The 24460-nt window shown below is 39.3% G+C and overlaps 2 protein-coding genes across 5 annotated transcripts in view; both read left to right on the forward strand.

Moving 5' to 3' along the window:
• LOC133575696 (uncharacterized) overlaps positions 1-24460 on the forward strand; it is a 459465-nt gene that overhangs the window by 24004 nt on the left and 411001 nt on the right. The gene's annotated exons all lie outside the window — the stretch shown is intronic.
• On the forward strand, positions 18982-21862 carry LOC140677502 (uncharacterized). The gene has a single exon (XM_072912173.1). The coding sequence runs from the start codon at positions 19029-19031 to the stop codon at positions 20472-20474; it is 1446 nt and encodes a 481-aa protein (XP_072768274.1). The 5' UTR covers positions 18982-19028; the 3' UTR covers positions 20475-21862.

The raw sequence follows: 24460 nt of genomic DNA on the forward strand, positions 1-24460 counted from the left end.
ATTTTTTGCTCTCTGTCTGTAAGGTACTTACCTCATACTTGCCAACCTTGAGACCTCCGATTTCGGGAGGTGGGGGGAAAACAGGACAGGGGGGGGGGGGGGGGGGGGGGCGTGGTTAAGAGGGGAGGAGTATATTGACAGCTAGAATTCACCAAGTCAAGTATTTCATACATATATATATATATATATATATATATATATATATATATATATATATATATATATATATATATATATATATATATATATATATATATATATATATATATACTGAAAATATGCTAACAAAACTGTGTTTAGATAATTGATACTTCAAACTTGCATAAATAAATATTAAGGAATATAACATAACTTGGCTTCTGAGAGCTTCAAAATGTAATGAATAAAATGCTAAAGTTGTTGATAAACAAGCAATTATTTTAATAATTAAATATGGTCATTTTAAATTAATTATTATGATCATTTAAAATGAATTATTTCAAATATGTTTATTTTAATTCTATGGCTGGATGTAATAAGGAGTCAGAATAAAATACAAATAAAAATACAATTAATTTTGATGTTTTTAGCAAAATATAGTAAAAATGTATGTTTTAAATGTTTTAAAATGTTTTTTTTTTTTAAGTAATAAATATATTTATTTTTAGGTAAGATAAACATCCATCCATCCATTTTCTACCGCTTATTCCCTTTTGGGGTCGCGGGGGGCGCTGGAGCCTATCTCAGCTACAATCGGGCGGAAGGCGGATTACACCCTGGACAAGTCGCCACCTCATCGCAGGGCCAACACAGATAGACAGACAACTTTCACACTCACATTCACACACTAGGGCCAATTTAGTGTTGCCAATCAACCTATCCCCAGGTGCATGTCTTTGGAGGTGGGAGGAAGCCAAAGTACCCGGAGGGAACCCACGCAGTCACGGGGAAAACATGCAAACTACACAGAAAGATCCCGAGCCCGGGATTGAACCCAAGACTACTCAGGACCTTCGTATTGTGAGGCAGATGCACTAACCCCTCTTCCACCGTGCTGCCCTAAGATAAACATAATGATACAATTTGTCTCTAGTCTGGATGATTTAGTTCTTGTCACCCTGTTGTCCTCCCGTTGTGAAAAAAGGCTGTCCTCACTCAGGTCCGCATGGAACTGGAGGGGGCGTGGCCTCCAGCGCTGGCTGAAAATCGGGATATTTTCGGGAGAATATTTGTCCCGGTAGGTTTTCGGGAGAGGCGCTGAATTTCGGGAGTCCCACGGAAAATTCGGGAGGGTTGGCAAGTATGACTTACCTACATGCTTTAAAGCTGCCTGCGTGTGAATGACCGCGTGTGACTGCGTGCACGTGCGCGTGCGTGTTGAGATTAGTTTGATGCGGAGATGTATTTTTTTTTAATGTTGTGTAGTCATTTTTCATGAGAGTAGATTTTGAGATGAAAGATTTTGCTCTGCTGTTGTTATTTTGTAGAGGAAAATGTTAAAAGTTAAAAGTCAATGCTTTACCAGTTATATTTGGCATACTTGCCAACCTTGAGACCTCCGATTTCGGGAGGTGGGGGGTTGGGGGCGTGGTCGGGGGTGGGGCGAGGCGTGCTTGGGGGCGTGGTTAAGATGGGAGGAGTATATTGACAGCTGAAATTCACCAAGTCTAGTATTTCACACATACATATATATATGTATATATATATATATATATATATATATATATATATATATATATATATATATATATATATATATATATATATATATATATATATATATACATATGTATATAAATCTACATCCTGAAAATATGCAAACAAAACTGTGTTTAGATATTTGATACTTCAAACTTGCATAAATAAATATTAAGGAATATAACATAAATTGGCTTCTGAGAGCTTCAAAATGTAATGAATAAAATGCTAACGTTGTTGATAAGCAATTATTTTTATAATTAAATATGGTCATTTTAAATGAATTATTATGACAATTTAAAATCAATTCTTTCAAATATGTTTATTTTAATGTATAATTCTATGGCTGGATGTAATAAGGAGTCAGAAAAAATACAAATAAAAATACAATTAATGTTGATATTTTTAGCAAAATTTAGTAAAAATGTATTTAGTTGAAAAATTTTTTTTATAAATATATTTATTTTTAGGTAAGATAAACATATTAATACAATTTATCTCTAGTCTGGATGATTTAGTTCTTGTCACCCTGTTGTCCTCTGTCTGAAAAAAGGCTGTCCTCACTCAGGTCCGCATGGACTCCGGCTGAAAATCGGGAGATTTTCGGGAGAATATTTGTCCCGGGAGCGTTTCGGGAGAAGCGCTGAATTTCGGGAGTCTCCCGGAAAATTCGGGAGGGTTGGCAAGTATGTATTTGGTGATGATAATTATGCATTTCTATTTGTGTTTACACTAAGGGAGTGTCAGTTCTGATCTGATTAGCTATTGATAAAAATATGATACAAATATTACATATTTTTACAGATTAAAGTTCCAGCACAATGCTTTATTTTTCTACTTCTTTCATGTTTTAAATAGAGAAATGTAATGCTTAAAAAAAGAGTTGAGTTGAGTTGAGTTTGAGTTTATTTCGAACATGCAAGTATACAACATGATACATCAGTAATGTTTAAAAAGGTGCAATGTTTAAAAAGTATTGTTTAAAAGTGTGTGTTTTTGGAAAATTGCCATTACAGACTGGACCTGAATGAGTGAACATCGTGTCCGTGTTTCTGTTCAATATTCCCCCCTCCACAGGGGTGTAACACCACCAGCAGCCACTACAGCGGCGACATCTTAATGAAATACTTGTATGTTTTAGTAATGTATGTATAAAAATAATATCTTACCTCGGAGTAAAAGGCATACTTGCCAACCCTCCCGAATTTTCCGGGAGACTCCCGAAATTCAGCGCCTCTCCCGAAAACCTCCCGGGACAAATATTCTCCCGAAAATCTCCCGATTTTCAGCCGGAGCTGGAGGTCACGCCCCCTCCAGCTCAATGCGGACCTGAGTGAGGACAGCCTTTTTTCACTACGGGAGGACAACAGGGTGACAAGAACTAAATCATCCAGACTAGAGACAAATTGTATTATTATGTTTATCTTACATAAAAATAAATATATTTATTAATTTAAAAAAAAGAAAAAACAAAAAACAAAAAAAACTAAATACATTTGTACTATATTTTGCTAAAAACATCCAAAAAAAATTATTTTGTATTTTTTCTGACTCCTTATTACATGCAGCCATAGAATTATACCGGTACATTAAAATAAACATATTTGAAATAATACATTTTAAATTATCATAATAATTCATTTAAAATGACCATATTTAATTATTAAAATAATTGCTTGTTTATCAACAACTTTAGCATTTTATTCATTACATTTTTAAGCTCTCAGAAGCCAAGTTATGTTATATTCCTTAATATTTATTTATGCAAGTTTGAAGTATCAATTATCTAAACACAGTTTTGTTTGCATATTTTCAGGATATCAATCAATCTTTATTTATATAGCCCTAAATCACAAGTGTCTCAAAGGGCTGCACAAGCCACAACGACATCCTCGGTACAGAGCCCACATAAGGGCAAGGAAAAACTCACCCCAGTGGGACGTCGATGTGAATGACTATGAGAAACCTTGGAGAGGACCGCATATGTGGGTAACCCCCCCCCCTCTAGGGGAGACCGAAAGCAATGGATGTCGAGTGGGTCTGACATAATATTGTGAGAGTCCAGTCCATAGTGGATCCAACATAACAGTAAGAGTCCAGTCCATAGTGGGGCCAGCAGGACACCATCCCGAGCGGAGACGGGTCAGCAGCGCAGAGATGTTCCCAGCCGATGCACAGGCGAGCGGTCCACCCCGGGTCCCGACTCTGGACAGCCAGCACTTCATCCATGGCCACCGGACCTGTGCCCCCCCTCAAGGAAAAGGGGAGCAGAGGAGAAAAGAAAAGAAACGGCAGATCAACTGGTCTAACAGGGGGGCTATTTAAAGGCTAGAGTATACAAATGAGTTTTAAGATGGGACTTAAATGCTTCTACTGAGGTAGCATCTCTAATTGTTACCGGGAGGGCATTCCATAGTACTGGAGCCCCAATAGAAAACGCTCTATAGCCCGCAGACTTTTTTATATATATATATATATATATATAAAAATATATATATATATATGAAATACTTGACTTGGTGAATTCTAGCTGTCAATATACTCCTCCCCTCTTAACCACGCCCCCCCACCCCCCACCTCCCGAAATCGTAGGTCTCAAGGTTGGCAACTATGGTAAAAGGGAACAAGAATATGAAAATGAACAAGGTGTATCGCCACAATTTCAACCACTTTTACGCTTCTGTCATTGTAATGAATGACGCACGGGGGCGCCACTAACTCCCATCCCATAATTTATTTTATAAATGTTGATATTTTTTTAAACGAAGCACTTACTGTAACATTACATTTTCAGAATTCTGAAATAAATAACTTATTATAAAATAATAAAAAAATCGATTTATTTTCCATTTAAGGCTGCTGGACACATCTTTCAGGTTTGTGTACAGATCTGTGAGGTTTCATAATGAATAACATATTTTTAATAACGTTTGTTTAGTATGTAATGGTTTATTATGACATTGCTATTGAAATACAGATGACACAAAAGAACCATGGTAAGTAACTGTGGCAAAACAAGGTGACGGAAGTGACGTAAGTACGCGCATGCGTGGACCGATCGGGTGATACAGCAAGATGGCGTCTGACGGAGAAGGCCTAAACGCGGGCATTATATTTCTGTATTCTTACATATATGTTGTTTAATAGAGTACACACGGTTAATAATTGTTTGTAGCAGGATACATTAGTCTGAGCGCACTTTGACACTTCTCCTGTTTGATAGCTTCACTTAAGGTAGCTTGCAGCTAGCTTAGCTGGCTAGTTAGCTTAGCTTGTTAGCTGCTAACAAAGAGACGCGGAAGTTATTTAAACATCGCTAAGTAGGGAACTAATGTGAGTGTAAAGTGTTGTGATTGTGTGAAAATGTGCGAAAGAACGATAGCAAAGTACGAGGAGGAACTTTGTCCAACAAAAGAGGAGAAGGAGCCACAACATCAACTACTGGACGCTGTTTTCAAGAAACATCATCAAGTTGTGTTACACAGAACAGGTTTGTTGACTTCTTACTCTCACATCTTTACTAACTTTATATTTCATTAGTAACACTATTCTTGAATATATTGTGTATAAGAAGTTTGGTTGTCTTGTGAGGATGATGTACATATATACGTCTGGTACTTGCAACCGCGTGGTTGTCGTCGTTCTGTCGAATTTAACTACCCGTAAAAATGAGTTACCTAACACAGTCCATTTGTAGAATAAACTTAAGTTGATACTTGTGCATATTCAGTGAAAAAAACATATAATAAATGAATAGAAGCTGCACTAAAAAAAAGATACTTTAAAATTCTTCTACACATTCGAAAAAATGCACAGATAACATCGATCCATACATCCATTTTCTACCGCTTGTCCCTTTCGGAGTTGTGGGGGGGTGCTGGAGCCTATCTCAGCTGCATTCGGGCGGAAGCATACTTGCCAACCCTCCCGAATTTTCCGGGAGACTCCCGAAATTCAGCGTCTCTCCCGAAAACCTCCCGGGACAAATATTCTCCCCCGATTTTCAGCCGGAGCTGGAAGCCACGCCCCCTCCAGCTCCTTGCGGACCTGAGTGAGGACAGCCTTTTTTCACGACGGGAGGACAACAGGGTGACAAGAACTAAATCATCCATACTAGAGACAAATTGTATTATTATGTTTATTTTACCTAAAAATAAATATATTTATTAATTTAAAAAAAAAAAACTAAATAAATTTTTACTATATTTTGCCAAAAACATCAAAATTAATTGTATTTTTATTTGTATTTTTTTGTGACTCCTTATTACATCCAGCCATAGAATTATACATTAAAATAAACATATTTGAAATAATTGATTTTAAATTATCATAATAATTCATTTAAAATTACCATATTTAATTATTAAAATAATTGCTTGTTTATCAACAACATTAGCATTTTATTCATTACATTTTGAAACTCTCAGAAGCCAAGTTATGTTATATTCCTTAATATTTATTTATGCAAGTTTGAAGTATCAATTATCTAAACACAGTTTTGTTTGCATATTTTCAGGATATATATATATATATATATATATATATATATATATATATATATATATATATATATATATATATGTATGTATGTATGTATATGTATGAAATACTTGACTTGGTGAATTCTAGCTGTCAATATACTCCTCCCCTCTTAACCACGCCCCGCCCCACCCCCGACCACGCCCCCAACCCCCACCTCCCGAAATCGGAGGTCTCAAGGTTGGCAAGTATGGGCGGAAGGCAGGGAACATCTTGGACAAGTCGCCACCTCATCACAGCTAGACCGATAACATTCACACACTAGGGCCTAGGGATGATGTTTGATAAGAAATTATCGAGTTCGAGCCTATTATCGAAACCTCTTATCGAACCGATTCCTTATCGATTCTCTTATCGAGTCCAGATAGGTTGTTGTATATGGAAAAAAAACCCACAATATTTGGTTTAACAAAAGCTCACTTTTATTATATAAGAAAAAAATTAAATCCAATAAATAAATAACTATTGACCTAAAAAAATGAAATAAATAAATATTGACTGTTGTTACCCAAAGTATATTAAGTGGGATTTTTCAGAAACACAAATATATACAGTAACACAAAAACAACCTGTCTCTGTGATCACTATAGGTGTATAAATAATAATATAGTCCATCCATCCATTTTTCTACCGCTTATTCCCTTAAATAAAATCAGTCCCTTGGGCACAAAACTGAAAATAATACAGCTCTCCAAAAAGTGCACTTCTGCTGCTATTGGACATAACTGTTTGTTATGATGCTTTGACATTTTTGCACTTTATTCCTTTATTGAAAGAAAATTCTATGAAGAGAAAAGTTGTTTGCAGATGTGGTTACGATGCTAAAAAATGAAAAGTTGAAGCTAAAAAAAGAAATACACTGTATTGAGTTAACATTATTTCTTTATAGGGGGAAAGATGTGATGTTATGAGCTAGGGAATATAACAACTACACTACCCAGCATGCAACGGGAGTGACGAGCATGCGCGGTAGCCCCAAAAAGTGTTGTTGCATGTCGCCACCCGGCAGCTAAGAATGAGGTTATGAGCACGCTGTGAAAGTAAACGTCAAGAACTCAGCCAACACGCCTCGTCTGCATTATTTATAATTAGACAGACAACACATATACAGTGTGCTATTGTTTTCTTTACAAGGAAAGAAGAAGAAAAGTTAAAAAAGGGAGATATATGTTGTATATATATATGTATGTGCTGCGGTTGCTTTAAGAACGTTGCGACAGCTGCCGTAAAGGAGGTGCGTTGCTAGCCTGGTTGCTATGTTTCCGGTTGGTCGTAAAAGTGTTGGTCATGTGTTTGTACCCTGCTCAAATCTCTCAGTAAAGTTATTCATTGGATTATACCTTTTGTTTTGAACTTTAGTACACCTTGGAGTGCTTTTTCCGGTCCATTTTTTTTCCTGCTTTCGCTATCTGCGCCTAATGACTGAGCTACGGGACGTCATTTCTTGTGATGTCCCACGGGGCATTTCTGGTCGGGACGGGATTCGTTCCCAGGGATTCGAATAAAGAACCAACTCTTTTTCTTTACTATAGTGTAGGGATGTCCCGATCCAGGTTTTTGCACTTCCGATCCGATACCGATATTGTTTTTGCACTTCCGATCCGATACCGATACTGACCGATACTGGCCTATCCGAGCATGTATTAAAGTTTAAAGTTATTTAGCCTACTTAGTTGTCAGAATCATGTTGAAAAGGGTTTTAGTACTCTTGATTACAACTTGCCAGCTGAATTAGGGGAGTTTGAATAATACACAATGGTTGGTAACAAGAAACTGACCTGTTTATTCAAGGATAAACACAAAATAGACAAAATTATACATGACAAACAGAAATGGCATCATTGAAACTAGGGCTGGGCGATATGGCCTTTTTTTAATATTGCGATATTTTAAGGCCATATTGCGATACACGATATATATCTCCATATTTTGCCTGAGCCTTGAATGAACACTTGATGCATATAATCACAGCAGTATGATGATTCTATGTGTTTTGATTGATTGATTGAGACTTTTATTAGTACCGTATTTTCCGCACTATAAGGCGCACCGGATTATTAGCCGCACCTTCAATGAATGGCATATTTCATAACTTTGTCCACCAATAAGCCGCCCCGGACTATAAGCCGCGCCTACGCTGCGCTAAAGGGAATGTCAAAAAAACAGTCAGATAGGTCAGTCAAACTTTAATAATATATTAAAAACCAGCGTTCTAACAACTCTGTTCACTCCCAAAATGTACGCAAATGTGCAATCACAAACATAGTAAAATTCAAAATAGTGCAGAGCAATAGCAACATAATGTTGCTCGAACGTTAATGTCACAACACACAAAATAAACATAGCGCTCACTTTCTGAAGTTATTCTTCATTCGTAAATCCTTCGTCTTCGGTGTCCGAAGTGAAAAGTTGGGCAAATTTACGATCCACTGGCAGATGTTGGCGTCGTCTGGCGCTGCCTCCTCGTCTTAGTGAAGGTGTGTTCGCCTTCTGTCATCCATTGTTCCCACGCAGTTAGCAGTCTAGCTTCGAATGCCCTGTTGACACCAATATCTAGCGGCTGGAGGTCTTTTGTCAATCCACCCGGAATGACGGCGAGTATTGAATTAAGCGCGTAAGCGTGTCTCTCAATGTGCTGTTATGAGCTAGCAAATATAACAACTACACTACCCAGCATGCAACGATAGTTACGAGCATGCGCGGTAGCCCTGAGAAGCGTTGTTGTATGCTGGGAGTTAGAATGTGGTTATGAGCACGCTGTGAGTAAACGTTGAGAACTCAGTTAACACGCCTCGTCTGCATTATTTATAATTAGACAGACAACACACTTAATAGGAGCCATTTTGGGGTCTTTACATAAACACACAAATGGAAATGAAACGTCACATATCCCAGCATGCACCGCGCGCTTCTTCTACGGGGAAAAAAGATGGCGGCTGTTTACCGTAGTTGCGAGACCTAAACTTTATGAAAATGAATCTTAATATTTATCCATATATAAAGCGCACCGGGTTATAAGGCGCACTGTCAGCTTTTGAGAAAATTTGTGGTTTTTAGGTGCGCCTTATAGTGCGGAAAATACGGTAGGTTGCACAGTGAAGTACATATTCCGTACAATTGACCACTAAATGGTAACACCCCAATAAGTTTTTCAACTTGTTTAAGTCGGGGTCCACTTAAATTGATTCATGATACAGATATATACTATCAGATATATACTATCATCATAATACAGTCATCACACAAGATAATCACATTGAATTATTTACATTATTTATAATCCGGGGTGTGGAGGGGGGCGCCGGATGTAAGTGTCAAAAAGACAGCCAAAAGAGTTTGATATGAGAATAAATCTAAAGTTAAAATATAGGGTAGAAATGCACCCATTTGCAGGAAATGTACTCTTGATTTTCAAAATGTTCTCTCAAGGCTTGCATGTCTACATTAAAACATTCTTCTTCATACTGCATTAATATATGCTACTTTTAAACTTTCATGCAGAGAAGGAAATCACAACTAAAAAAATCACTATTTTTTTCATACGGTGTTGATCTGGAAATGTTTGCCTCGGCATTTTGATGGTGTGGACGTGTGGCACCGAATGGAGATAAGCGGCTCGACAGACGTTACAATATTTGAACAATGATGACGAAAACTGTTTTCTCTGTCGTGTCCGTGTGTCGAAAATTGTTATGCGCTTATTTTTTTATGTGATTTTGTGCGTGGCATAGATTTGCCGTGCGCAGAGGACGTTTGAGCAGGCGCGCACCTTAGCGGCTGCGCTAGCATCACAGCTAACGTTAGCCATGCTGCTACCTATCTGCTGGGAGAGGACGTATACGTGTGTGACGTGTGTAAGAAGTTGCGCTTGCTGTCTGTGAGAGGTAGACACAGGAAAGAGTGAGAAGAGCCTGTCGTGTAATGCCAGCAGCTAAAAGCAACTGCGTGAGAATCCATAGACCTGTGGATGTGTTGAAGGTGTGCTGGAAAATGCGGAACGGAAATAGGGTGCAGCAGAAAAGTGGAATGTATTATTTAAATCTGTGCGTTGGAAAACACGGACCGGAGTTTTTTTTAAACTGGATCTGGATCGGCATTTTCCCATGCCTTGCCGATACGCATTTTTTGGCAAATATCGGCGGCCCATCCGATCCAAATATCGGATCGGGACATCCCTACTATAGTGGTCTCGATAACGGGTACCGGTTCTCAAAAAAGGATTCGAGTCCGAGGACTCGGTTCCTTTCTTATCGAACAACAACCGGGAAAATCGGTTTCGAGTATCATCCCTACTATGGCCCATTTAGTGTTGCCAATCAACCTATCCCCAGGTGCATGTTTTTGGAGGTGGGAGGAAGCCGGAGTACCCGGAGGGAACCCACACAGTCACGGGGAGAACATGCAAACTCCACACAGAAAGATCCCTAGCCCAGGACCGAATCTAGGAGTATTGTGAGGCACAGATGCCAGTGTTTCCATACATAGGATTGGTACCTAACAGAACTACACCTAGGATTGGTTATCTGTATAATAAAACCATTCTCGGGCCCCTGCAGTCTACATATAAACTTAAACATCAGTTTTCTCAGGGTGGCGTGGAAGGTGTTTATCCCTAAATCACAAAAAAGCTTGCTGGCACTACTACTCCTGGCGTTGTGACGTCATTGCTCCGAGAGCGAATACTAGAAAGGCGTTTAATTCGCCAAAATTCACCCATTTAGAGTTCGGAAATCGGTTAAAAAAATATATGGTCTTTTTTCTTCAACATCAAGGTATATATTGACACTTACATAGGTCTGGTGATAATGTTCCCCTTTAAGTTCCATGACATCCGAGCTTCTTGCAGGTCTTGTGCGATGATCCCGCCTGTGTGGTCCTGGGGAAGAAAGCTCGTCTGAAGGCACTTGCTTTTCAACTCCCAATTGTCGATGTAGTGAATCGTCAAACTGAGGTATGGCTCACGCGTTCGGCTGCTCCATATGTCAGCAGTTGTGGAGAAGTGGATCACATTTGTAAGCTGGTTCGCCAGCTCTTCTCTAATGTACAACTCAGGTAGAGCTTTCTTTGCAAAATATTTGCGACTAGGCAGATTAAATCTTGGGTCAAGTGGGCTGATGAGCTTTCTAAATCCGGGCTTTTCAACCACACTAGCTGGGGCCATGTCCTTCGTTATGTAATAAGTTACTGCGGGCGTTATCTCCTTGTGTTTGTGACTATGTTTTTCATATGGTGTTGATCTGTAAATGGAAGACGTCAGGCTCAATTGTGTCAGTGCAGGTTGTTTCGGCATTTTTTTGGGTGTGGCACCGACCGGAGATGTTAACGTGCGGAGTTTCAAGCACTCTTCATTCTCTAGCGGGTGACTTTTCAAATGAAAGAACAAATTAGTAGTGCTGCTACCTTTTGTAACAACGCTTTTGCCGCAGACTTTGCATATTACTGATATATTCCCGCTTGAAGCCAAACCACCGCCAGACGATGGACCCCGTGCTCTTTTTTTGGGGCATTTTTTGTTCTTCCTCCATTTGTGATCAGTTTCGCACCTTCTCTCTCTCGTATTGTCACTCGCACCGCTCCGCTTGTACTACTTGTTACAGCTAACGTTACCCATGCCGCTACCTCTCTGCTCGGCGGGGGCGTGTGACGCTGCACGCGTGACAGTTTGTGACGTATGTAAGAAGGTCCGCTTGTTTTATGTCTCTGTGAGAAGCAGAGACAAAAAAAATTGTGAGAAACGCCTGTAGTGTAATGCCCGCAGCTAAAAGCAACTGCGTGAGAACGTATACTTAAAGGGGAACATTATCACAATTTCAGAAGGGTTAAAACCATTAAAAATCAGTTCCCAGTGGCTTATTTTATTTTTCGAAGTTTTTTTTCAAAATTTTACCCATCACGCAATATCCCTAAAAAAAGCTTCAAAGTGCTTGATTTTAACCATCGTTATATACACCCGTCCATTTTCCTGTGACGTCACATAGTGATGCCAACACAAACAAACATGGTGGAAAGAACAGCAAGCTATAGCGACATTAGCTCGGATTCAGACTCGGATTTCAGCGGCTTAAGCGATTCAACAGATTACGCATGTATTGAAACGGATGGTTGTAGTGTGGAGGCAGGTAGCGAAAACCAAATTGAAGAAGAAACTGAAGCTATTGAGCCATATCGGTTTGAACCGTATGCAAGCGAAAACGACGCGACACGGGAGAAAGCGGGGACGAATTCGGCGATCGCCTTCTAACCAACGATTGGTATGTGTTTGTTTGGCATTAAAGGAAACTAACAACTATGAACTAGGTTTTTAATATCAGGTCCCACCTGCCTCTCACAGCATCTTCCCTATCTGAATCGCTCCCACTGCCCTCTAGTCCTTCACTCTCACTTTCCTCATCCACAAATCTTTCATCCTCGCTCAAATTAATGGGGAAATCTTCGCTTTCTCGGTCCGAATGGCTCTCGCTGCTGGTGGCCATGATTGTAAACAATGTGCAGATGTGAGGAGCTCCACAACCTGTGACGTCACGCTACTCGTCTGCTACTTCCGGTACAGGCAAGGCTTTTTTATCAGCGACCAAAAGTTGCGAACTTTATCGTCGATGTTCTAAATCCTTTCAGCACAAATATGGCAATATTGCGAAATGATCAAGTATGACACATAGAATGGACCTGCTATCCCCGTTTAAATAAGAAAATCGCATTTCAGTAGGCCTTTAATTTAGGCAAAGTCCATTTAATGACTTTTAATGCTTTTTAATGACTCACAGAAACCCTGTTAAAGCTCTTGAATTTAAACAAATGTGGACTGATCGATACAAACATCAACAGTAACAATACCAAGTATAATAGCATTAAAAGGTCAATACAGTGGTTTGATCGATATTTAGTATTATATATATTTTGTTGATTTTGTTATCGTTTACAAACTCAGTAAAAAAGTTAGACTTTAAGGGCATAAACCAAATGATTCAATTCAGAGCCATATTTAAATATTCAATTGATATTCTAACAACACCATCCTGTGTTTTTGTCTGATTATGATTGCCAACAAAAATTGACTAATTCTATTATCATGAAAAATTTGAATATCAGTATCCGCATTTGTATGACCGATACTGCCCCTGCAACTACTTGTAGTATCAGCCAAAACTAAAGCATCAAACAACAAAACAAGTGAATATTACATTTTAACAAAACAGAAGAATAAGTGATTATATTTATATTCACGATTTCTACTGGATTTTGATATCATTTAATACATTCTAAGGCCGGCGTAGCTCGGTTGGTAGGGCGGCCGTGCCAGCAACTCGACAGTTCCAGGTTCGAGCCTAGTCACTGCCGTTGTGTCCTTGGGCAAGGTACTTTACCCACCTGCTCTCAGTGCCACCCACACTGGTTTAAATGTAATTTACATAATGGGTTTCACTAAGGCTGGGCGATATATCGCGGGTTTGTCTCTGTGCGATATAGAAAATGACTATATCGTGATATTTAAAGGGGAACATTATCACCAGACCTATGTAAGCGTCAATATATACCTTGATGTTGCAGAAAAAATACCTTTTTTTTAACCGATTTCCGAACTCTAAATGGGTGAATTTTGGCGAATTAAACGCCTTTCTATTATTCGCTCTCGGAGCGTTGTGACGTCACATCAGGAAGCAATCCGCCATTTTCTCACTTTCGTCGGTGTTTTGTCGGAGGGTGTAACAACACGAACAGGGACGGATTCAAGTTGCACCAGTGGCCCAAAGATGCCAATGTGGCAAGAAATTGGACGTTTGTTCCGCACACTTTACCGACGAAAGCTATGCTACGACAGAGATGGCAAGAATGTGTGGATATCCTGCGACACTCAAAGCAGATGCTGACATCAACTCCAAAACTGGACAGATCAGCTTTCAGGAAAAGAGAGCGGATGAGGGTATGTCTACAGAATATATTAATTGATGAAAACTTTATTCATTCATTCGTTTTACGTAAATTATTATACATAAACTGTGTTTACCAATAATTTAGCTTAAAACATTTATTTTTTTCAATCATTCGAGTACATTCGGGTAGTCTTGTGTAATGCAGTATTTTGTGTCTATTTAGGTATGGTTAACCTGAGTGCTGAAATCGTGGAAAAATATATGTTCTTAGCACGCCTGAAATGGGCTGTCTGCACTCTCAAAGTGCATGTTGTTGCCAAATGTATTTCATATGCTGTAAACCTAGTTCATAGTTGTTAGTTTCCTTTAATGCCAAACAAACACATACCAATCGTTGGTTAGAAGGCGATCGCCGAATTCGTCCTCGCTTTCTCCCGTGTCGCTGGCTGTCGTGTCGTTTTCGTCGGTTTCGCTTGCATACGGTTCAAACCGATATGGCTCAATAGCTTCAGTTTCTTCTTCAATTTGGTTTTCGCTACCTGCCTCCACACTACAACCATCCGTTTCAATACATGCGTAATCCGTTGAATCGCTTAAGCCGCTGAAATCCGAGTCTGAATCCGAGCTAATGTCGCTATAGCTTGCTGTTCTTTCCGCCATGTTTGTTTGTGTTGGCATCACTATGTGACGTCACAGGAAAATGGACGGGTGTATATAACGATGGTTAAAATCAGGCACTTTGAAGCTTTTTTTAGGGATATTGCGTGATGGGTAAAATTTTGAAAAAAACTTCGAAAAATATAATAAGCCACTGGGAACTGATTTTTAATGGTTTTAACCCTTCTGAAATTGTGATAATGTTCCCCTTTAAACCATGTACCAAATGAAATTGCTTCAAGGTCGGTAAGCACAACCAGAATTATTCCGTACATTAGGCGCACCGGGTTATAAGGCACACTGTTGATTTTTGAGAAAATTAAATGATTTTAAGGTACATGAAAATAAAGCTAATATCTTAATTATTGCTGTCATCAATACATTGCTATGTCCGTGTGTTTCCTTCTTGGTCTCTGGATTTTAAATTGGACTAGGGCTGGGCGATATGGCCTTTTTATTAATATGTGGATATGTTTAGGCCATGTGACGATACACCATATATATGTGGATATTTTGCCTTAGCCTTGAATGAACACTTGATGCATATAATGACAGCAGTATGATGATTCTATGTGTCTACATTAAAACATTCTTCTTCATACTGCATTAATATATGCTGCTTTTAAACTTTCATGCAGAGAGGGAAATCACAACTAAAAGTGTATTTATTAAAGAGTTATTAAGCAGTGGCACAAACATTCATGTCATTTCCAAAACAGAAAGTGCAAGATTGTCAGAGACATTTTAAAACAAGCTATTAGTGCACTTTTGTGCATGATGTCACTAAGATGACATATCAAAACAACACTAAATTAAAGTGCACTTTTTGTACAGAACGCCACTACAATAGTTTAAAACTAATCAAGTGCACTTTTGTGCATGATGTCACACAAGATATTTCAATAAGTGTCAAATAAAAATGAGCTGCATAATAGGAAATCAAATAGTGTATGTCCTTCACTATGTGGTAGGTTCCTGCGGACGTTATCTCCTTCAGTTGTTGACTATTTGTTTCATACGGTGTTGATGTGGAAATGGTTGCTTTGGCATTTTGTGGGTGTGGCACTGAACGGAGATGTTGACATGAGGAGTTTTAAGCACTCTTCACTCTAGCGGGTGACTTTTCAAATGATGCTACAAATTAGCAGTGCTGCTACTTTTTGGAGCAACGCTTTTCCCGCATAATTGTTCGACATATTCCCGCTTGAAGCCAAACCACCGCCAGACGATGGACTCCTTGCTGTTTTTCTTGGGAATTAATTCTTCCTTCATTTGTTACCAGATTCGCACCTTCTTTCTCTCGTATTACCACTCGCAACGCACCGTTAGCACCACAGCTAATGTTACCCATGCCGCTACCTGTCTGCTCGGGGCGGGCGTGTGACGTTGCACGCGTGACCGTATGTGACGTATGTAAGAAGGTGCGCTTGTTTTATGTCTCTGTGAGAAGGAGAGACAAGAAAGGGTGGGAAACGCATGAAGTGTAATGCCTGCAGCTAAAAGCAACTGTGTGAGAACGCATACCTGCCAACTACTCCGGTTTTCCCGTAATTAGTACGGTTTTCATCAACCTATTCCGGGTTACGGTTGCAGTGATAAAAAATACGGTTTTTCATTAATTAAAAAAAAATTTTTTTTTAAGTTTTATTCACGAAATCGCGTAACAACAATGACAATCGACACTGCTTCCCGTAACTTCCTATCGAGCCATTCCGAATGCCATGCGCGAGGCTATTTATAGCACCGCTGCCAAGCACGAGGCACCAGTTGCCATTGTTTCCAAACGAGCGAACGATCATGGAATCAGCCGGAGAAAAATCGCAAACGAGTCTTAAACCGAAAAGAAAACTGCAGTCATTCCGTGAAGAATATTCAAAAGCCTATCCGGGAATAATTATCCGTTCCAAAAAGGGTGAAAACTACGCGAATTGCACCTTGTGCAGACAAGATTTTTCGATCGGACACGGAAGAATTAGCGATGTAAAAGACCACGTTGGGACAAAAAAAACACAAATCTAATGCCGTTGCTAGCGATACAAGTGGAAAACTTTCAATGTTTTTCGTCGCCCAAACAGATTCTTTGGATGTGATAAATGCCGATGTTTTATTTATGGAGGCAATAATTGAGCATGGACTAGAATAAATTTGGATTTTAGCCACAAAAAGGTAATGGCACCAATGTTATCTATTGGAATTGTTTAGTACTGTTATACTGTTAAAAGTGTTTATACTATTTATGCTTTCAAGTCCAAGTTGAAGAAATCTTGTTAAATGTTGACAGCATAACTACCAAAATACAGAAGTATGTCCTTAATATTTTTGCAGTGCTATTTCTGTTGAAAAGTTCAAATGATTACATTAGAGATGTGATGTGCCACTTTTCAAGCGTCTGATGGCTTAAATTAATTTTCATTAATTTTTCATATTTTGAATTCTTTTGAAAGGCTTACAAAAAAACTACATTTGAATTGTAATTCCATGCTATTGACAGGACTATTAATTTTAATGAAGTTAGCTTACCATGTTTACAGTATGATAATTGTGATAGAAATGTGAATTTTAGGCACAGAATATTTTTTACAATTGAACAAGGCAGTAGATTATACAAGCTTGGACAGAAAGTTAATAATGACACCAATTTTTTTTTAATGGAATTGTTTAGTACTGTTTTACCATTTGTTTACTGTAAAAAGTGTTTATACTGTTTATACTTTCAATTAACAAATTGAAGTCTTGTGAAAGGTTGACAGGATAACTGGCATTAACTGTCAAAATAATTTCAAACTATTGAAGTTAGCTTACAGAATAAACATGTCAATCGACCCATATGATTTTTGCTGTAATATTTTTGTTTTGAAAAGTCACTGTGACTGATAGAAAAGTGATGGTTTTAGCAACATTTTAACCTGTCTGAATGCTAATAATCATTTTGCGTCAGGGGGCGAAAACCCCCCACCAGGACTTTGTCCTGGACCTACCGGGGCCTGCGGCCCCTGGACCCTGGCTACTAGGTTTTTCTGATTTCAAAAGTTGGCAGGTATGAGAACGTATACTCCAATATCACCATATAGTCATTTTCTATATCGCACAGAGACAAACCTGCGATATATCAATATATCGCCCACCCCTAAATTGGACTAAGAGGTCTCACTCTGTGCATCACTCGCAGCACCTGAGCATGTTAATTCCACAGTACACTTACATGAACAAAGTGAGCCTCTTGTCAGTCATTCACAATCTTTGTTTCGACTACTTGCAATTCTCCTCCACACATTTTCCTGTGTGCAGTAGTGTTGGTGACACTCGCTTTCATGTTGGAGATGGAACTAGTCATTTTAATACAATGCTGAAGTACAGGCCCCCATATAACTGCCCGGGATATGCCTGTTATATGATTCTTTAATTTTGGGCCTTTTAGAATCAGCATGTTTTCGTCCATTTGTGTCAAGGAGGTGAAATTAGGTCTGAAAACCTTTTGACAAGTTGACTTCATGTCCATTAGGACTTTTCAAAGTGTAGAATACCATCCGCCTTGAACAGCATATTCTACTTTGAAAGTAAACTGGATCATTTATTTTGTGTTTATGCATGACTTCCTGTCCCACACGAGCAGATTTTAGCTCAATTGAACCGCCTTGTTGTGTCGACCACTAAATATAGAAGCCAGGCGGTGGAAACTGACACATTGACTTGAAAACAAAAAACAAAACTAGTCTGTCGCCGTGGCGCCGCCGTTCCTCCGCCGTTCCACATCCAGTGGACATCCCCGGTTACACTTACAAACGTTGCTTGGCGAGATAAATGAAACCACGAAGCAACAGGAAATACACTTTCAACCCACAGCACTCGCAGTGAGCGAACTCGACCACAAGATGGCGGCATAGCAGAGACAACCATACAGAATACAGATTTACACTGTAAACAACCTCATCTTTCTCCAAGTTTATACATCAGTAACTGACATTAAAGTCACAGGGGGCGCTGGAGCCTATCCCAGCTGCACTTAAGTGGAAGGGAATTTATCGCAATACAGATTTTAGGCCATATTGCCTATCCCTCGTAAAAAGTGGTCTTCTTTTCCTGTGAATAATGTTGTAAAGAGCAATGTGTTTGTTTTCAGGACAATTCATATAATAACTTGTTATTTTAAGTACATGTAAACTTACTGAATGTCTCATGTGACTGAGCAAATGTGGACATTTCTCAAGCATGTTTGTCATTTTGTGTCCTGCAGACGTCTGTGAAGAACAACTTCTGCCTGAAAAACAGGAGTGTAGCTTCAGGATGGTGAAGGAGGATCCATCAAAGAGGAAGACCAGGCGCCACAGACCCTCTGGTGTCTCCTTTTCCTCTTTGACACAGACCCTGCCCTGTAAAAAGGAAGAGGAAGACTCACTGACACCCCACATTAAAGAGGAAGAGGAGGAACACAGCATCAGTCAGGAGGGAGATCATCTTGAAGGACTGGTGGAGTTCCCAGTGACTGGTGTCCCTGTGAAGAGTGAAGATGATGAGGTCAAAGGTGAAAGTGAGGAGAAGAGCAGCAGCTCAACACAACACATGACAACAGAAGCTGATGGAGACCACTGTGGAGGATCACAAGCAGACAAGCTCTTAGCTCCACTATCAGATAGTGAGGACACAACGTCACACTCTCCTGACACTGATGATGAAGACTCTAAAGATGATAAGACATGTCACACTGACAACACTCACCTCAAATGTGCTCACTGTGACAAAACCTTTAAATACCGTTGTCGTCTGAAAGCACACATGAGAACACACACTGGAGAAAAACCTTTTACTTGTTCAATCTGTGGCTTATCTTTTGCAAGGAAGGAAGATATGAAAGATCACACAAGAACACATAGAGGAGAAAACACTTTCTCGTGTTCTTTGTGTGATTCAAGGTATGTACGAAGTCAAGGTTTGAAAGAACACCTGAAAAGACACACTGGGGAAAACCTTCTTAAGTGTTCTTTGTGTAATTCAAGTTTTGTCCAAAGTGAACATTTGAAAAGACACATGAGAACACACACGGGAGAAAAACCTTTTACCTGTTCACTCTGTAGTAAAAGTTTTGCACAAAGTCAAAATTTGAAAGTACACATGAGAACACACACTGGTGAAAAACCCTTTTCCTGTTCAACCTGTGGCTCATCTTTTACAAGGAAGGAATATTTGAAAGTGCACATGAGAACACACACTGGTGAAAAACCTTTTACCTGTTCAGTCTGTGGTAAAGGTTTTACAAAAAAAAACGTGTTAAACGAACACATGCCAATACACACTGGAGAAAAACCTTTTACCTGTTCAATATGTGGTAAAAGTTTTACACACGTTCAGAGTTTAAAAAAACACACAATTTTACACACTGGTGAAAAACCTTTTATGTGTTCAATCTGTAGTAAAGGTTTTGTACAAAGTAACAATTTGAAAGTGCACATGAGAACACACACTGGTGAAAAACCTTTTTCCTGTTTAGTCTGTGGTAAAGGTTTTGCAGAAAGTCAAAATTTGAAAAAACACATGAGAACACACACTGGTGAAAAATCACATTCCTGTTCAATCTGCAACAGAAGCTTTTGTGAACGATCAACTCTTAGAACACACATGAGAACACACGGAGGAGAGAAAGTGTTGAGTTGCAGTGTGTGTGGTGAAAGATTCTCTTCTAAGTACCAGTGTGAGAAACACAAGTGTGCTGGTGAGAACAGCAGCAGCAAATGAAACTGCAGGATTTGAATTAAACTGTCAAAACTTTAATTTTGACTTTCCAACATCAACACATAAAACATTTGCGACATTGTTTGTGTAACAATCTTTTTAACATGCTTCTACATTTATAGAATAGATATTTTATATTCGTGTTTTTTTTACCCGAGTACGTGGAAAGCCATTTATCAACAACACCCAGAAACGCTGCTGGCTTTGCAGGGCTCAAGCTCTTCTCAGATGGACTGATGCAAAGTGGAAATGTGGTCAGACGAGTCCAGATTTCAAATTGTTTTTGGAAACTGGACGTTGTGTCCTCCGACCAAAGGAAAAGAACCATCCGGATTGTTATAAGCGCAAGGTTCAAAAGGCAGCATGTGTGATGGTATGGGGGTGTATTAGTGCCCAAGACATGGGTAACTTACACATCTGTGAAGGCACCATTAATGCTGAAAGGTACATGCAGGTTTTGGAGCGACATATTTTCATGGACGCCCCTGCTTATTTCAGCAAGACAATGCCAAGCCACGTGTTACATCAACGTGACTTAATAGTAAAAGAGTGCAGGTACTAGTCTGGCCTGCCTGTAGTCCAGACCTGTCCCCTATTGAAAATGTGTGGTGCATTATGAAGCCTAAAATAGCACAACGGAGACCCCCGGACTGTTGAACAACTTAAGCTGTACATCAAGCAAGAATGGGAAAGAATTCCACCTGAAAAGCTTCAAAAATGTGGCTCCTCAGTTCCCAAACGTTTATTGAGTGTTGTTCAAAGGAAAGGCCATGTAACACAGTGGTGAACATGCCCCTGTGCCAACTTTTTTGCTTTGTTGCTGCCATTAAATTCTAGTTAGTAATTATTTGCAAAAAATTGATCCGTTTTTTTAGTTCGAACATTTAATATCTTGTCTTTGCAGTCTATTCAATTGAATATAAATTGAAAAGGATTTGCAAATAATTGTATTCTCTTTTTATTTACCATTTACACAACGTGACAACTTCACTGCTTTTGGGTTTTGTAGATTCATTATACAATATTAGGCTTATTCATGATAGTGTTTTATAGGTGTTTGAAATATTGAAGTGTGACCATTTTTATTTGTAATTGTTTATGATCCCATAGATTAGCCCCTTTATATGATATACATATGTACTGGTTCACATCTGAAACATCTTCTGGACCACTTCATATTATTTACTTTATACATCATTTGAACAGTTGTCTTTTATACAATTCTAAAATGTGTGATTTTTTTAATCATTTGTTGGGTCTCTATAATCCATTTTATTAATTCTCTTTATTACTCTCTTTTGTAATATGATGATTGTGTTGTGATTGTTTTATATGTATGTCCCCAGACCTTTATGCAATATAAAAGTGAGAGAAAATGACTCAATTGTTTGTGTAAGGATGGTTTTGTTTTTACAAACTTACATTTGTGGATTAAAAAAAAATCCCAATTGTTGTGTTTTAAACATTTTTAACGTTTTTTGTTGTTGTTGTCTTTATAAAAAAAAATAGTAATAGCCTACTAAAATGCTTGCAATCAACAGTTAAATAAATAGGCCTCGTTTGTTTAGTGCAAAAACAAATATTAAATTAAGAAACCCTTAACAAATGCCAACATAAAAACTAAATGTTCTGTAGCAAAGAAAATGTGAACTTAAATATGCAAACAAAAAGAAAATAAATACCTTCAAAATAAAATAAATAAATTAAGAGCCAGAAATGCCAACATAAAAACTAAATGTTCTGTAGCCTACGTTTAAAAATATAACAAAGAAAATATCAACTTAAATGTGCAAACAAAAAGAAAATAAATAGGCTACCTTAAATAAAACAAAACAAATATTAAACCAAGTGCCAGAAATGCCAACATTAAAACTAAAATTTCTGTAGCTTACATTTAAAAATATAAAAATGGAAATATCAACTTAAATATGCAATAAAAAAGAAAATAAAAAGCTTAAATAATATAAAAATCAAGAAACTAAACACACACACACACCAAAAGTGTCAAACAAAGGAAAGATTGTTTTTGCACATTATGTTCTCTTTCAAGGTATTTTCGTCCAAAGATCTTGCCCCTACTCCAGATTTGCATTTACAAGCTGGCTGACTTTGGATGAGCTGAGCCGATTATTTTTGTTACAATAACTGTGTCAATAATAGCCTGTGTATGTGTACATACATTAGTTATTATTTTTATTTTAAATCTTCTCAAAACAGTGAATTATATTTATATAGCGCTTTTCTCTAGTGACTCAAAGCGCTTTACATAGTGAAACCCAATATCTAAGTTACATTTAACCCAGTGTGGGTGGCACTGGGAGCAGGTGGGTAAAGTGTCTTGCCCAAGGACACAACAGGAGTGACGAGGATGGCGGAAGCGGGGATCGAACCTGCAACCCTCAAGTTGCTGCCACGGCCGCTCCACCAACCGAGCTATACCGCCCCGTGGTGTACCTAATCACCTCCTAACAGACCTCATTGGGTGGTGTACCTAATGAAGTGTCCGGCTCCTAATAGGACTTTGTTGGGTGGTGTACCTAATGAAGTGTCCGGCTCCTAGTAGGACCTCATTTGGTGGTGTACCTAATGAAGTGTCCGGCTCCTAACAGACCTCATTGGGTGGTGTACCTAATGAAGTGTCCGGCTCCTAAGAGGACTTTGTTGGGTGGTGTACCTAATGAAGTGTCCGGCTCCTAGTAGGACCTCATTTGGTGGTGTACCTAATGAAGTGTCCGGCTCCTAATAGGACCTCATTGGGTGGTGTACCTAATGAAGTGTCCGGCTCCCAATAGGACCTCATTGGGTGGTGTACCTAATGAAGTGTCCGGCTCCTAAGAGGACTTTGTTGGGTGGTGTACCTAATGAAGTGTCCGGCTCCTAGTAGGACCTCATTTGGTGGTGTACCTAATGAAGTGTCCGGCTCCTAATAGGACCTCATTGGGTGGTGTACCTAATGAAGTGTCCGGCTCCCAATAGGACCTCATTGGGTGGTGTACCTAATGAAGTGTCCGGCTCCTAATAGGACTTTGTTGGGTGGTGTACCTAATGAAGTGTCCGGCTCCTAGTAGGACCTCATTGGGTGGTGTACCTAATGAAGTGTACGGCTCCTAACAGACCTCATTGGGTGGTGTACCTAATGAAGTGTCCGGCTCCTAAGAGGACTCTGTTGGGTGGTGTACCTAATGAAGTGTCCGGCTCCTAGTAGGACCTCATTTGGTGGTGTACCTAATGAAGTGTCCGGCTCCTAATAGGACCTCATTGGGTGGTGTACCTAATGAAGTGTCCGGCTCCTAACAGACCTCATTGGGTGGTGTACCTAATGAAGTGTCCGGCTCCTAATAGGACTTTGTTGGGTGGTGTACCTAATGAAGTGTCCGGCTCCTAGTAGGACCTCATTTGGTGGTGTACCTAATGAAGTGTCCGGCTCCTAATAGGACCTCATTGGGTGGTGTACCTAATGAAGTGTCCGGCTCCCAATAGGACCTCATTGGGTGGTGTACCTAATGAAGTGTCCGGCTCCTAAGAGGACTTTGTTGGGTGGTGTACCTAATGAAGTGTCCGGCTCCTAGTAGGACCTCATTTGGTGGTGTACCTAATGAAGTGTCCGGCTCCTAATAGGACCTCATTGGGTGGTGTACCTAATGAAGTGTCCGGCTCCCAATAGGACCTCATTGGGTGGTGTACCTAATGAAGTGTCCGGCTCCTAATAGGACTTTGTTGGGTGGTGTACCTAATGAAGTGTCCGGCTCCTAGTAGGACCTCATTGGGTGGTGTACCTAATGAAGTGTACGGCTCCTAACAGACCTCATTGGGTGGTGTACCTAATGAAGTGTCCGGCTCCTAAGAGGACTCTGTTGGGTGGTGTACCTAATGAAGTGTCCGGCTCCTAGTAGGACCTCATTTGGTGGTGTACCTAATGAAGTGTCCGGCTCCTAATAGGACCTCATTGGGTGGTGTACCTAATGAAGTGTCCGGCTCCTAACAGACCT

Source organism: Nerophis lumbriciformis, linkage group LG33 (assembly GCF_033978685.3).
Source record: "Nerophis lumbriciformis linkage group LG33, RoL_Nlum_v2.1, whole genome shotgun sequence".
Classification (NCBI taxonomy): domain Eukaryota; kingdom Metazoa; phylum Chordata; class Actinopteri; order Syngnathiformes; family Syngnathidae; genus Nerophis; species Nerophis lumbriciformis.